General features: G+C 41.0%; 1 protein-coding gene across 4 annotated transcripts in view; it reads left to right on the forward strand.

The window, feature by feature from the left end:
- Positions 1 to 14,743, forward strand: part of MRTFA (myocardin related transcription factor A) — a 203,289-nt gene that overhangs the window by 149,688 nt on the left and 38,858 nt on the right. For all 4 annotated transcript variants that reach the window (XM_040233243.1, XM_040233244.1, XM_040233242.1 and 1 more), the window contains one exon: positions 14,441 to 14,506. In XM_040233243.1, coding sequence (XP_040089177.1) covers positions 14,500 to 14,506 — 7 coding nt within the window. In that variant the 5' untranslated portion in view covers positions 14,441 to 14,499. The remainder of the gene's footprint in view (positions 1 to 14,440; positions 14,507 to 14,743) is intronic.

A 14,743-nucleotide genomic window follows, 5' to 3' on the forward strand; every position in this document is an offset into this window, starting at 1 on the left:
CAAAGGGCAGGAGTTATTTTACCAAATTGTATTACAGGGAGAAAAATTGAGGCTAAAAGAAATCAAGTGACTAGGTAGCAGCAGAGCCAGGACTGGAACCCCTGCCTTCCCATTCTTCCATGTTTTGGGTCTACCCTTAAAGGTTAGTACTCTTTAAAATACTATTGTTTATATTAAGAGCACAGGCCAGATATACATTTTTAGTGCCATGTACACTATACTAGGCCTCCCTGGTGGCTCAGATGATAAAGCATCTGCCTGCAATGTGGGAGACCTGGGTTCAATCCCTGGGTTGGGAAGATCCTCTGGAGAAGGAAATGGCACCCCACTCCAGTACCCTTGCCTGGAGAATCCCGTGGTCAGAGGAGCCTTGTATGCCACAGTCCATGGGGTCGCAAAGAGTCAGACACAGCTGAGCGACTTCACTCACGCTGTGCTAACTGTTCAGGCTGGTATTCCAAGTTGAATGAAGAAAATCATGAAACGGTCTAGAAAGCTTGAAAAATTCTGTATAAGGAGCAGGAGAAGAAAACGTTGGAGGGAAGCTGTAGGACGGGCCAGAAATTGAGAGGCAGGGGAGAGCAGTGGGGCGCAGAGGCCTCCCCCTGTCCTTTCCATCTCTGTAGCACCTTCAGGAAGGACTTAGAAGAGACTGCAGTAAATAGGGGCCCACAGGAATGGTACTTTTGGGAATGATATCAGAAAATTACTTGAAACATCAGTCCAGGCTAATCATGAGGCTGAAATATTCATAAGGCCCAGATAGGCTCACGTGTCCTACCCCACGTAGAAAGGCTCTTGTTGCTCTTTCTCTCTGACTTCCAGCGTAGAGTAGCAGCACCTTTGTACTCCCGTAGCTACTACAGATACATAACTATTTGAGTTTTTAAGAAACCAGCACTTCCTTTTTAATTATTTATGCCCATGTGTATCACACATGAGACCAAATGACTTGGAATTTGTCAGGGGCCCCGGTAGTAGGGCATGTGTGCTAACTAAAGTTGCATTTTCCTGTGACTTAAGTAGAAATCTATATTACAGACATCAATATCTTTCTCATTGCTTTGTAATTATTCACTTTTGAGTCCATTCTTTCCCCATTAGACTTAAGATTCCTTGAGCATGAGAACCATGTCTGTATTTCTAGCACCCAGCCCTAGCTTTGAGAGTACAAAAAACTGTTTGAACGCATGAATTGAATTGGGGACCCATCAAACCACTTGGTTGGGATGTGGTGTCTGAGTAATGTTTTCTTTGAAAATACTCTTCACTCTTATACGCACCTATTTGATGGTTATTGCCCTCAAACAGACACTGAAGGCAGAGACTCTGTCTAGTGGCTACTTTATCCCCTGAGCAAGCTCAGTGTCTGGCACAGGCAGTAGGTCCTCAGATTTCTTGAGTGAATGCCAAGGAAAGTTTTGACAAGGAGCTGAGGAATAACTGAATAAGGCATGAATATGAAGTACATAGGCATGCCCACCGACTAGTGTGTGAGCTCTCAGGCAGCTAGGTAGATACATGTACAGTGAATAAGTGAAACTATGGCTTAACATATTTTAAGACAGCTTACCCTGAGGTCTCTGTTTCGCACGGAGTGTTAGTATCTTAGATAATTGACTGTCACAGTGAAGAGGAGAGGTGAAACGTCAGTTATCACGAACATTAAAGAAGTAACTATAGATTCCAGAGTCTGAATCCTTCCAGACTTTGGGTGATTTTGCAATTCTTTATTCTTTCTTATGAAATGTTAATCACAACTTGTACTTATGTATGTGCAGTTTGATGTCTTGTTTCCCACTGGACTGAAAGCTTTATGTGAGCAGAGACCATAGTTGTCTCCAGCCTACTAACACAGACCCTAACATATTTATTTAGTAAATATGTTAGATAAGTGGATGAGAGAGTGTATGGAGGAGAACTCTTTGCTCATCCTCACCCCCAATCACTGTTCTGGAGGTGATGCTGTAAAGTAACCCAGGCAGCAGAAATGAGGAATAAATACCCTCCTCTGGGGGTACCTTCACTTACTTTTAAAAATAATTTAAAAATTGAGATGTAATTGACATAAACACCTTCACCTACCTTTATTCATATATTCTAATAATGAAACGAGTGAGCATACAGAGAATAGTCTTTGGTTTTCAGTGATGGGTGATGTGGTTTTACTATTTGGGTGATTTTGCAATTTATAGAATAAACTGAAGTATAAAAATATACCTACAGGAAAAAAAATACACCAATGGGGGACACATGTACTCCCATGGCTGATTCATGTGAATGTATGGTAAAAACCACTACAATATCGTAAAGTAATTAGCCTCCAATTAAAATAAATAATTTACAAAAACAAAAAATACACCAATAGCATCGGTGTAATTCACTGCTGCAGAGATGAATTTTCTATATGAGCATGCTAAGCTTGCTCATAAAACCCACATTGTTCCTTCTCTCACCTTCCCAGTAAACCACATTCTCCAATTTGAAGCTAGGGGTGGTGTTATCTATTGCTGAACTGAATTGTATTTGTTTATTTCTTCTGGGATTGATATCTGAAAGTTAATGAGGAGAAAAAAATGTGCCAATTATTATGAAATCAGACTTTGGGGATTTATAGAAGGAACAGAATTTGGAGTAAGAATATATACTATCTAAAATTAGTTTTAACAATATTTATAAAAAAGTGCGCTAGGCTGTGTTTAGAATAGAACTTAGGAGATATTACATCATATCAAGTACATTAGATTTAGATCAAAAACTCACAGAAACGAGTCTACAGATACCAGATTTTCTCTTTATTAGGTTGTTCTTTCACCATTCTTTTTCACCTTGACAAACCTTCAATGGTAGACAACACATGTGCCCTGGTGTTCACTGCAGCACTATTTCAATAGCTAGGACATGGAAGCAACCTAGATGTCCACTGACAGATGACTGGGTAAGGGAGCTGCAGTGCATATATACAATAGAATACTACTCAGCCATAAAAAGGATGCATTTGAGTCAGTTCTGATGAGGGGGATGAACCTAGAGCCTGTTATACAGAGTGAAATGAGTCAGAGAAAAATAAATATTGTATATTAAAGCATAATATGGAATCTAGAAAAATGGTACTGATGAGCTTACTCAACAGGGCAGCCGTGGTGACGCAGACAGAGAGAACAGACTTTGGAGAAGGGCAGGAAAGAGAAGGTGAGATGAGTGGAGAGAGTAGCATGAGAGCATACTCACCACATGTGGGAAGTGGGTAGCAATGGAAGTTTGCCGAATGACTCAGGGAGCTTAAACGGGGGCTCTGTAATAACCTGGGGCAGTGGGAGAGGCTGGGGAGGTGGAAGGGAGATTCAGGAAGGAGGGGACATATGTACACCTGTGGTTAATTCATGTTGATGTATGACAGAAAACAAACCAATATCATAAATAACAAATTTAATTTTTTTAAATGACAAGTAATTTTTCCAGAAGAAATGTGTTAGAAAATGGACGTCCTCTCCTGTTACAAACTTTTAAACAAATTTGAAACAAAATTTTTAACTTAAAAACACTGAACATTGTTCAGTTGCTCAGTCATGTCCGACTCTTTGCGACCCCATGAATCGCAGCACACCAGGCCTCCCTGTCCATCACCAACTCCCGGAGTTCACTCAGACTCACATCCATCGAGTCCGTGATGCCATCCAGCCATCTCATCCTCTGTCATCCCCTTCTCCTCCTGCCTCCAATCCCTCCCAACATCAGAGTCTTTTCCAATGAGTCAACTCTTCGCCTGAGGTGGCCAAAGTACTGGAGTTTCAGCTTTAGCATCATTCCTTCCAAAGAAATCCCAGGGCTGATCTCCTTCAGAATGGACAGTACACGACAAAAGATGAGGTCCTTTGTTGTTATTTAGTCGCTAAGTCATTGTATCTGACTTTTGCAACCCCATGAACTGCAGTGGTAAGCATATTCTTTACTACTGAGCTACCAAGGAAACCCATGATGTGCTTTAAAAGCAGTCAATTGGGAGTGTCAAAAGAAAGGTGAATTAAATCTGCTTAATACTAGTTCCTTGGGTTTTCCAGGTGTCGCAGTGGTAAAGAATCCACCTGCCAGTGCAGGAGACATAGAAGACTCGGGTTTGATCCCTAGGTCGGGAAGATCCCCTGGAGGAGGAAGTGCAGCTCACTCCAGTATTTTTGCTGGTGAAACCCCATGGATAGAGGATCCTGGTGGGCTATAGTCCGTGGGGTCACAGAGTCAGACACGACTGAACGCACACGTCAGCTCACCTAGCTCAAGTACTGATTACTCAACCTGATTTATGATTGGCATCATGAACGTGGATGCAACATGTTTAATTTTCCACAGTAAAGTGAATTTAAGTTAGACCAAACTATCATTAAATGGAGCATTAGAATCACCTGGCAAATTTTTGAAAAACCCTGGTTCCCAAGCCTCACTCCAGACCAATTAAAAACATTATCCATGAACTTATGGTTGGGGGGTGGGGAAGGGTGGAGACGAGGGATAGGTTGGGAGTTTGGGATTGACAGATACGCACTGCTGTATTTAAAATAGATAACACAAGGACCTACTGTAAAAAATAAGTAAATTTAAAAAATTCTCAGATGATTTTGTGAAGTAAGTGTTGAGAATCACTGGAATGGGGAAATAATGCAAGGATAAAAATTCAGCAGATTTGGTTCTAGTCCTGGCTTCTGCTTTCTAGTATTTTGTTGAGAATTTTTGTGTCTGTATCTATAAGGTGTGTTGGTCTATAGTTTTGTTCTGGTCTCTTTCTCTGGCTTTGGTATCAGAGTAACTAATAGAGTTAGTTGGAAAGTGTTCCTTTCTCTGTTTTCTGGAAGAGTTTTTGAAGGATTATTACTAATTCTTCTCTTAAATTTTTGGTAATTTTTGGTAAAATTTACCAGTGAAGCCGTCTGAGCCTGAGTTTTCTTTTAAGGAAGCTTTTTAATTAACAAGTCAATTTCTGCTTTTTATAGGTCTGTCTGGATATTCTGGTTTTTTTTGGGGGGGGTGGTTTTTGGCATCAATTTCAATAGTTTGTGCCTTTCTAGGAACTGGTCCACCTTATCTAACTTATCTAATTTGTTGACATGTGGTTCTTCATGGTATACTCTTTTAACTTAGTTAATTTCTGTAGTTGGTGATAATGTCTCCTCCTACATTCCTGATTTTATGTCTCTTTTCTTGGTTATTCTAATGAAACATTTGTCAATTTTGTTAATCTTTGTAAACAGCAAATTTTTGGCTCTATTGGTTTTCTCTATTTTTGACATAATTGCTTTATAATTTAAAGCAGTGGCATCACTGACTCAATGGAGATGAGTTTGGGTGAACTCTGGGAGTTGGTGATGGACAGGGAGGGCTGGCGTGCTGCAGTCCATGGTGTCGCAAAGAGTCGGACATGACTTTTGCGCGTCTAACTTTCATTCTTCTACTTACTTGGGTTTAGTTGCACTTCTTTTTCTAGCTTCTTAAAGTGAAGTTTTTATTTACAACATGTGTTTGAAGTCTTCCTTCTATTCTCATACAAGCATTTAAATCTATGAATTTCCCTCTAAGCATTAGTTTAGATATAGCCCATAAATTTTATATATTCAGTTCAAAATGCTTTCTAATGTCTTTATTATTTTTCCTTTGACCCATTGGCTGTTGCATGAGTTCAGTCGCTCAGTCGTGTCCGACTCTTTGCGACGCCATGGACTGCAGCACGCCAGCCCTCCTTGTCCCTCACCAACTCCCAGAGTTTACCCAGACTCATCTCCATTGAGTTGGTGATGCCATCCAACCATCTCATCCTCTCTTGTCCCCTTCTCCTGCTGCCTTCAATCATTCCCAGCATCAGGGTCTTTTTCAAGGAGTCAGTTCTTTGCATCAGGTGACCAAAGTATTGGAGTTTCAGCTTCAACGTCAGTCCTTCCAATGAACAGCCAGGACTGATCTCCTTTAGAATGGACTGGTTGGATCTCCTTGCAGTCCAAGGGACTCACAAAAGTCTTCTCCAGCACCACAATTTGAAAGCATCAATTCTTTGGAACTCAGCTTTCTTTATAGTCCAACTCTCACATCCATACATGACTACTGGAAGAACCATAGCCTTGACTAGACAGACCTTTGTTGACAAAGTAATGTCTCTGCTTTTTAATATGCTGATTAGGTTGGTCATAGCTTTCTTCCAAGGAGCAAGCGTGTGTTAATTCCATGGCTGCAGTCACCATCTGCAGTGATTTTAGAGCCCCCCAAAATAAAATCTCTCAGTTTCCACTGTTTCCCCATCTATTTGCCATGAAGTGATAGACCAAATGCCATGATCTTAGTTTTCTGAATGTTGAGCTTTAAGCCAACTTTTTCACTCTGCTCTTTCACTTTCATCAAGAGGCTTTTTAGTTCCTTTTCACTTTCTACCATAAGGGTGGTGTCATCTGCATATCTGAGGTTATTAGTATTTCTCCCAGCAATCTTGATTCCAGCTTGTGCTTCCTCCATCCCAGCGTTTCTCATGATGTACTCTGCATATAAGTTAAATAAGCAGGGTGACAGTATACAGCCTTGATGTACTCCTTTTCCTATTTGGAACCAGTCTGTTGTTCCATGTCCAGTTCTAACTGTTGCTTCCTGACCTGCATACAGCTTTCTTAAGAGCCAGGTCAGATGGTCTGGTATTCCCATCTCTTTCAGAATTTTCCACAGTTTATTGTGATCCACACAGTCAAAGGCTTTGGCATAGTCAATAAAGCAGAAATAGATGTTTTCTGAAACTCTCATGCTTTTTCGATGATCCAGCAGATGTTGGCAATTTAATCTCTGGTTCCTCTGCCTTTTCGAAAACCAGCTTGAACATCTGGAAGTTCACAGTTCACGTATAGTTGAAGCCTGGCTTGGAGAATTTTGAGCATTACTTTAGTAGTGCGTGAGATGAGTGCAATTGTGCGGTAGTTTGAGCGTTCTTTGGCATTGCCTTTCTTTGGGATTGGCATGAAAACTGACCTTTTCCAGTCCTGTGGCCACTGCTGAGTTTTCCAAATTTGCTGGCATACTGAGTGCAGCACTTTCACAGCATTATCTTTCAGGATTTGAAATAGCTCAACTGGAATTCCATCACCTCCACTAGCTTTGTTTGTAGTGATTCTTCCTAAGGCCCACCTGACTTCACATTCCAGGATGTCTGGCTCTAGGTGAGTGTGAGTGATCACACCATTGTGATTATCTTGGTCCTGAAAATCTTTTTTGTACAGTTCTTGTGTGTATTCTTGCCACGTCTTCTTAATATTTTCTGCTTCTGTTAGGTCCATACCATTTCTGTCCTTTATCGAGCCCATCTTTGCATGAAATGTTTCCTTGATATCTCTAATTTTCTTGAAGAGATCTCTAGTTTTTCCCATTCTATTGTTTTCCTTTATTTCTTTGCACTGATCACTGAGGAAAGCTTTCTTTTTTTTTAATATGAATTTATTTATTTTAATTGGAGGTTAATTAGTTTACAATATTGTATTGGTTTTGCCATACATCAACATGAATCTGCCACAGGTATACACATGTTCCCCATCCTGAACCCCCCTCCCTCCTCCCTCCCCATACCATCCCTCTGGGTCGTCTCAGTGCACCAGCCCCAAGCATCCAGTATCATGCATCGAACCTGGACTGGCGATTTGTTTCATATATGATATTATACATGTTTCAATGCCATTCTCCCAAATCATCCCACCCTCTCCCTCTCCCACTGAGTCCAAAAGACTGGTCTATACATCTGTGTCTCTTTTGCTGTCTCGCATACAGGGTTATCATTACCATCTTTCTAAATTCCACATATATGCGTTAGTATACTGTGTTGGTGTTTTTCTTTCTGGCTTACTTCACTCTGTATAATAGGCTCCAGTTTCATTGACCTCATTAGAACTGATTCAAATATATTCTTTTTAATGGCTGAGTAACACTCCACTGTGTATATGTACCACAGCTTTCTTATCCATTCATCTGCCAGTGGACATCTAGGTTGCTTCCATGTCATGGCTATTATAAACAGTGCTGCGATGAACACTGGGGTACACGTGCCTCTTTCAATTCTGGTTTCCTTGGTGTGTATGCCCAGCAGTGGGATTGCTGGGTCATAAGGCAGTTCTATTTCCAGTTTTTTAAGGAATCTCCACACTGTTCTCCATAGTGGCTGTACTAGTTTACATTCTCACCAATAGTGTAAGAGGGTTCCCTTTTCTCCACACCCTCTCCAGCATTTATTGCTTGTAGACTTTTGGATCGCAGCCATTCTGACTGGCGTGAAATGGTACCTCAGTGTGGTTTTGATTTGCTAGGAAGGCTTTCTTGTCTCTCCTTGCTATTCTTTGGAACTGCATTCAAATGAGTGTATCTCTTCTTTTCTCCTTTGCTTTTCACTTCTCTTCTTTTCACAGCTATTTGTAAGGCCTCCTCAGACAGCCATTTTGCTTTTTTGCATTTCTTTTTTCTTGGGGATGGTCTTGATCCCTGTCTCCTGTAGTGTCATGAACCTCCATCCATAGTTCATCAAGTACTCTATCAGATCTAGTCCCTTAAATCTATTTGTCACTTCCACTGTATAATCATAAGGGATTTGATGTAGGTCATACCTGAATGGTCTAGTGGTTTTCCCTACTCTTTTCAATTTAAGTCTGAATTTGGCAATAAGGAATTCATGATCTGAGCCACAGTCAGCTCCCGGTCTTGTTTTTGCTGACTGTATAGAGCTTCTCTATCTTTGGCTGCAAAGAATATAATCAATCTGATTTAAGAGTGTATTATTTAATTTCTCCATATTTTTAAATTTCTCATATTTTCTTCTGTTGTTAGTTTCTAATTTGATTTCATTGTAGTCAGAGAATGTACTTTGTATCATTTAAATCCATTTAACCTTATTGAAAGTCGTTTTATGGCCCAGTATATGATCTGTCCTAGAGCCAGGTCCATGTATGCTTGAGAAGAATATGTATTCTATGGTTGTTGGGTGGAGTGTATTGTTCGAGTCTTGACATTCTTGTTGATTTTCTGCATATTTGTTCATTATCAAGAGCGAGGTTGATTGTAATTCATGAGTAGATAAACCAAACATTCCTTATTCTAAATCATGTAAGTATCATGAAGTTGAATTAAAATGGAGAAATCTCCTAGTATTAGTTGTATCTTAGGAATACCAGGAATGACATCTAATTTATTTTCTAGTGTATTCGTCCTTTTTATTTTAGTATCTTACTATGGCGATCACTTTTAATTCTCATGAAAACTCATAATTTCAGATTCAACTCCAATCAGGCCAGTCTTTCAGTTGATCATTTCTGGGTTTCTGTATCCTCCTTGGGACTATGAGAACCTCCATAGCTTAGAGTCAGATATCTTAGTGGGGGTTTGGGGTGGGGAGAGAAGATTTTTGAGAAGGCTTGTTTGCCTTTTGCTTTCCTCAAGCATATAAACCTCACTGAGTTTCTAATACAGCACTGACTTTTTGGGCTAGCTTGTAATATCTAGTCAAGGAGCATTTCCTTTATTCCCAAAATCAACAAGTTTATTTTGGAGCCTTCTTGTAACATAAATATTCTGAAAAGCTGCAATCAAATTCGTGGTCTTTTGATTAGGTTTAAAGTTTCATATCCACATTTAAAGAATGGAGAAAAAGATTTATCAGTGTTTCTGAGAGAGCTGAGTCAATGGGACTTTCAGCAGTCAGAATCTTCATTGAAGAGGCCTTTGTCCTGAGCAAAGATGGTACACGGGGAGGGGTTTTGCTTTCGCAGTTACTCCTGTACTGACTCTTTGCTCTTCTCTTCTATTTCCCTCATAACTCACACTTCCCCTCCCTGTTCTAGAAGTCTTGGGGAAACCAGTAATGGGTGAATACGAATGAGGTAGGAGCAGCCTGCTGAGCTGCACATCTCGCTTCCCAGTAAAATGCAGAGCTTCAGACCACGGGAGCCCCAGAGCCAGATTGGGAACACACCACTTGTTTTTGATGTTTTTTTCCCAGACCTGATTGATTCAGTTGTTTGATACATTCAGTCCTTGGGCATCAGCCCTTGAATACCAGTGGCATGCCTCTATGGTCTTAGCGGGCAGAAGAATGTCAGGTTCCTCCCCTTGCTCTAATTACCTGAGTAGCCAGTTGTTCAAATAGCAGTTGATCACCTTTATTTGAAATAGATTGAAAACTTGATTATTTTCATGGGGAATGGAGAACCTCAGGTTCCCCACTTTATGGTTTGTTTCTTTTCTTTCAGTTCTTTACTGGCAGGCAGCTCAGTTGATGCACCATGCATCAGCTTCAGAGACATCTGTTCATGTATATATGATAGGCTGCTTGCACAGACGCATTTAAAACCAGATGATATATTACATTTGTGGAATTCAGTAACAGTGAAGGTATAAAGACTCGTGCTTGTACATAAATAGGTATTTTTGTTTAGTTTTTTATTGACTTGGGGACTGGAAAGGAAATCTAAGTGGTGATATACAGTAACATAGCATTTATTGCATTCCTACTTTTAAAAATTTCCTTGATCTAGCACTGTGTTTGAAAATAATCACTTGAACTAGTGTTAGCTTTATTTTGGTGAGGGTGGTTGTGTATTAAATTATGTCCTCTTAAATATGCTCCTGATTTGAGTACCTTTTGCAGTGAAAACATAATATATGTCTCTTATGGTAATTTAAATTATTGAATGATTTATTTTAAAGTGAATAGTCCCAAGGCCTAGAAACATAAAGGCATTTTATTTAGACTGCTTAGAATTAAGAGGAATTAAGATAGACTAAGGAAAGGGGAAGGCAGTGGCACCCCACTCCAGTACTCTTGCCCGGAAAATACCATGGACGGAGGAGCCTGGAAGGCTGCAGTCCATGGGGTCGCTGAGGGTCGGACACAACTGAGCGACTTCACTTTCACTTTTCGCTTTCATGCATTGGAGAAGGAAATGGCAACCCACTCCAGTGTTCTTGCCTGGAGAATCCCAGGGATGGGGGGAGCCTGGTGGGCTGCCATCTATGGGGTCACACAGAGTCTGACACGACTGAAGTGACTTAGCAGCACCAGCAGCAAGGAAAGGGGAAATTCGTGTAAATACTGTTTCTTTGTGGTCAGACATCTCAGAAGAAGGATTGTTGTATATATACACAGCCAAACAGATACCGTACACCATAATTCTGAATTTGCTGCTTATTTTCCTCCTTATAAATGTTGTTAGGGTTAGCAGGGATTATGCATTGTATGAAATAATACATACCTACTATCAGGTTGTAGCAGTACCCAGGGCATACTGATACAGGGTTAATTCTATTACATGAATGGGAAACTTGGTCAGATTTCAGATTAGACTAGAGTTTGGTATTAACTGCTGAGAGGCACAAATGGAATTTTCAGATAACTGAACTTTAATTTCATTTAGTTTGAGATGGAAAAGGTTTATTAGATGAACCTTCCCTTTTGAACTAGAGCCATAAGAAAAAAAAAGGCAACTACATGAATCATAGACTTAACCTTTTGCTTTCATGAAGCAAGAAGTTTTTCAGTCAAGAAGTTTGCACAATGGATTCCTTATGGCCCTATCTGTATATGGATTTTTGGAAAGGTGCGAATTGCTATTTCAGAATTATTCTTGGATAATAGACGTATTTTTCATTAATTATTGTTTTTTTGAAGTGTTCAGACTTACTGAATTAGGTTTCCCTGTTCTCTGAAATGAAATAAGTTTGATACATTTAATCATTTTCCAGTCGCTCATCTTATACTGGGCCTTAGAAACACTGTAAAGGCTAACAGATTTCCCTTTCCCCTCTTACTTTATCCTGCCTGGCCCTCCTCTTTGTTCCGAGGAAACATATGGCACAATATTGTTTCCCTTCACTTTAGAGTCACAGAGACCTGATGTGAATCCTAGTTCCTGCACTTTTGAGCCATTTGACCTAAGGCAAAAGTTTAAAGGTTTGATCCTTAGTTTTTTCATCTGTAAAATGGGGATAATAATTGTAATAACCCCACAGGGCTTTTTTTTTCTTTTCTCAAGTATGTCAGTCATTTAATATAGGGCTGACACGTAGCAACAGTCAATGATTCCTCTTAGAATTTTATTATTAGTGTTGTGGCTGATCTATAATTTATTCTGAAATCAAGTTCTTAATTTAAATTTATTTTACTGAAGCTGATCTCCTAGACTTTGTCCCTGGCCTGAATCATCTATGTCCCTCAGCCCTTTTGTCTGTCTTGGCACAGAATGAACCCAGGCAATCATACTCTGGGCCTGTTATCTTAGCAGCACAGGCTTTCAGGAGACCCTGGAGAAACAGAAGTGGGGTCCCCAAGTTCTGGGATCAGAATGCTTGAGTTCAGAGCCTGTTGTACCTCTTACTAGTGGATAACCTTAGGGAAATTACTTAATCTCTCTGGGCCTCATTTTCCTTACCTGTAAAGTAGGATAATAATACCTGTTCTGTCTGTTGGTTCTATCAGTGTTAGCTATTAGTGTGGCTGTTGCCACTTTTATCTTTTATTCTGCAAGGCTTTCTTAATTTTAACAGTGTTAATTTGTAAATGATAATAATACCATCCTATTTAGATTTCTCTGACTGTATGTGTCATCGTTTAGAAACAGTTCAATTTAAGAAACAGTTGGTAAATACCTACTGTGTATTGAGTGCTGTTGGTTGGGAGAGCATCATAGATTAATAAGATACATTCCCTGTCCTCCAGGAGTTTACATTTATTTGGGGGTAAGTATTACACAGGGCAAAATATCTCTATACTTTTTATAACAGATGCAAGGTAGTTCTTCGGAGGCCTGGAGTAATTCTCAGTTGGGAATGTCAGGTGAAGTGATGAGGTAGGCATTTCCAGGTGAAGTGAATTGTGAGTAACTGGACAGTCGGGTTGTGGTGACTTAGAATGGGTGAGGCTTCCCCGGTGGCTCAGATGGTAACGAGTCTGTCTGCAGTGCGGGAGACTGGGCTCCATCCCTGGGTGGGGAGATTAGTGCTCTCACTGCAGCAAGAGAAGATGCTGTAAATTTGATAAATAGGAGTGTGAGGAGGTAGCAGAGTTGAAGTTGGCTTAAAAATTTTAGTGTTAGTACTGGGGAGGAGGATGGTGATACCATCAAAGAGAAAAAGGATGGAAAGTTGATTAGATGTGAGGAGGGGGTTGGGGAAGAGATGGCTCAGCAGGTAGAGAATCTGCCTGCAATGCAGAAGACACAGGAGATGCAGGTTCGATCCCAGGGTCTGGGAAGATCCCCTAGAGAAAGAAATGGCAACCCACTCCAGTATTCTTGCCTGAAAAATCCCATGGACAGGGGAGCCTGGCAGGCTACAATCCAGTGCGTCACAAGGAGTTGGACGCAACTGAGCAACTAGGCACAAGCAATAGGTTTTGAACCTGTTCGATTTGAGGGGTAGTCAGGAGACTGGTTACAGCTCTGCCATATGGGGAGGCCGTCTTAAAAACTGCTTCCTGGATTGGAAAGACAGGCGTTAGGGTAATGTGATTCCTCATAGATACAGGTCGCCCTCAGATGGGACTTGCAGGACCTTAGAATGAAGACTTATCACGGAAGGGAACTTCCCTTGGCCCGTGAGATCCTCTCAGCCTTCCTTTTCCGAACATGTTCTCACTTTACCTCTGAATGGAGGCCTTTTCATTCCTCCTGGTGTGCAGTGGTAATAATACCCTTTAGGTTTCACTCACATTTGAAATAAAGATAATTGGCTTTTAACTTAAAAAAAATTCCTATTAACTTGTTACATCAAGTTGCCAGAGTAGAAATAGGAGAAAACCCTCTCATCCCCCTCCCCTAGCCCGGATGTGCTTTGAATCACCTTAGCTTTGTGTTTCATGTCAACAGAAGAAGGCTCGAAGTGAAGAGGAAGAGGCAGAGAAGAGTTGTCTTAATGGTAAAATAGTTTCTGGCCGAGGGAAGTGCATTGCTTGGTGAAAACGGGTATAATTTTTAGATCCAAAAGAGAAGATTTTACAAATAACCAGTACTCCCTGATCTGTAACTCACTACACTTAACTGTGGTAAACATTTGCCACCAGGAGGAAGGCATAGAACAGCTAGAAAAAGCCTTTTCTGCTGGGCAGTGGTCCTCATTATGTTTTCTTTGAGTTAAGAATTTGTGTTTTTTCAGTCCTGGAGGAGGACACAGTGTTGTAGGAGGTTTTGAGCAATAGGCAAGACTCTGGTACTTTGTGGATTGTTATCGCCCTGCAAGACCCTTCGCAACTTCCTCTCGCCGCCCACAGCAGAATACGGAAGCCCTGCTGTATCAGGCCACTTCTGCAATTACAGCCACAGTTAGCGGGGACCCTTCTTTCACACTACACCCTTGTGTGTCGAGGCTTTCTTTGCATTTGAAAATGTGCCTTTTGTGGTGGAACGGCCGACTGAGCCTTCGTCTCCCCTCTCTCTTTGCTGTCCTGCAGTGCTGCAGTTGAAGCTCCAGCAGCGCCGGACTCGGGAGGAGCTGGTGAGCCAAGGGATCATGCCGCGTAAGTACTCCCCTGCCTCTCAGCCCTTGATGGAGGTGCTTTGGGGACGCAGTGTGTGTACCCAGTATGCCATGGGAAACACCTAACGGAAAACAAGGCCACCGGGTTCTTGTTTCGCTCCTTTCTTTGTCATGCTTTCCCAAGTTCAGGGCCTCTCACTTGGCCATAGTTAAGAGAACTGTGCTCATTGATCAAGTTCAGAGAAACAGCGTTCGGTTTAAGGGTGCCATTGAATCA

This window comes from Oryx dammah, unplaced genomic scaffold (genome assembly GCF_014754425.2).
Source record: "Oryx dammah isolate SB20612 unplaced genomic scaffold, SCBI_Odam_1.1 HiC_scaffold_29, whole genome shotgun sequence".
Lineage (NCBI taxonomy): Eukaryota > Metazoa > Chordata > Mammalia > Artiodactyla > Bovidae > Oryx > Oryx dammah.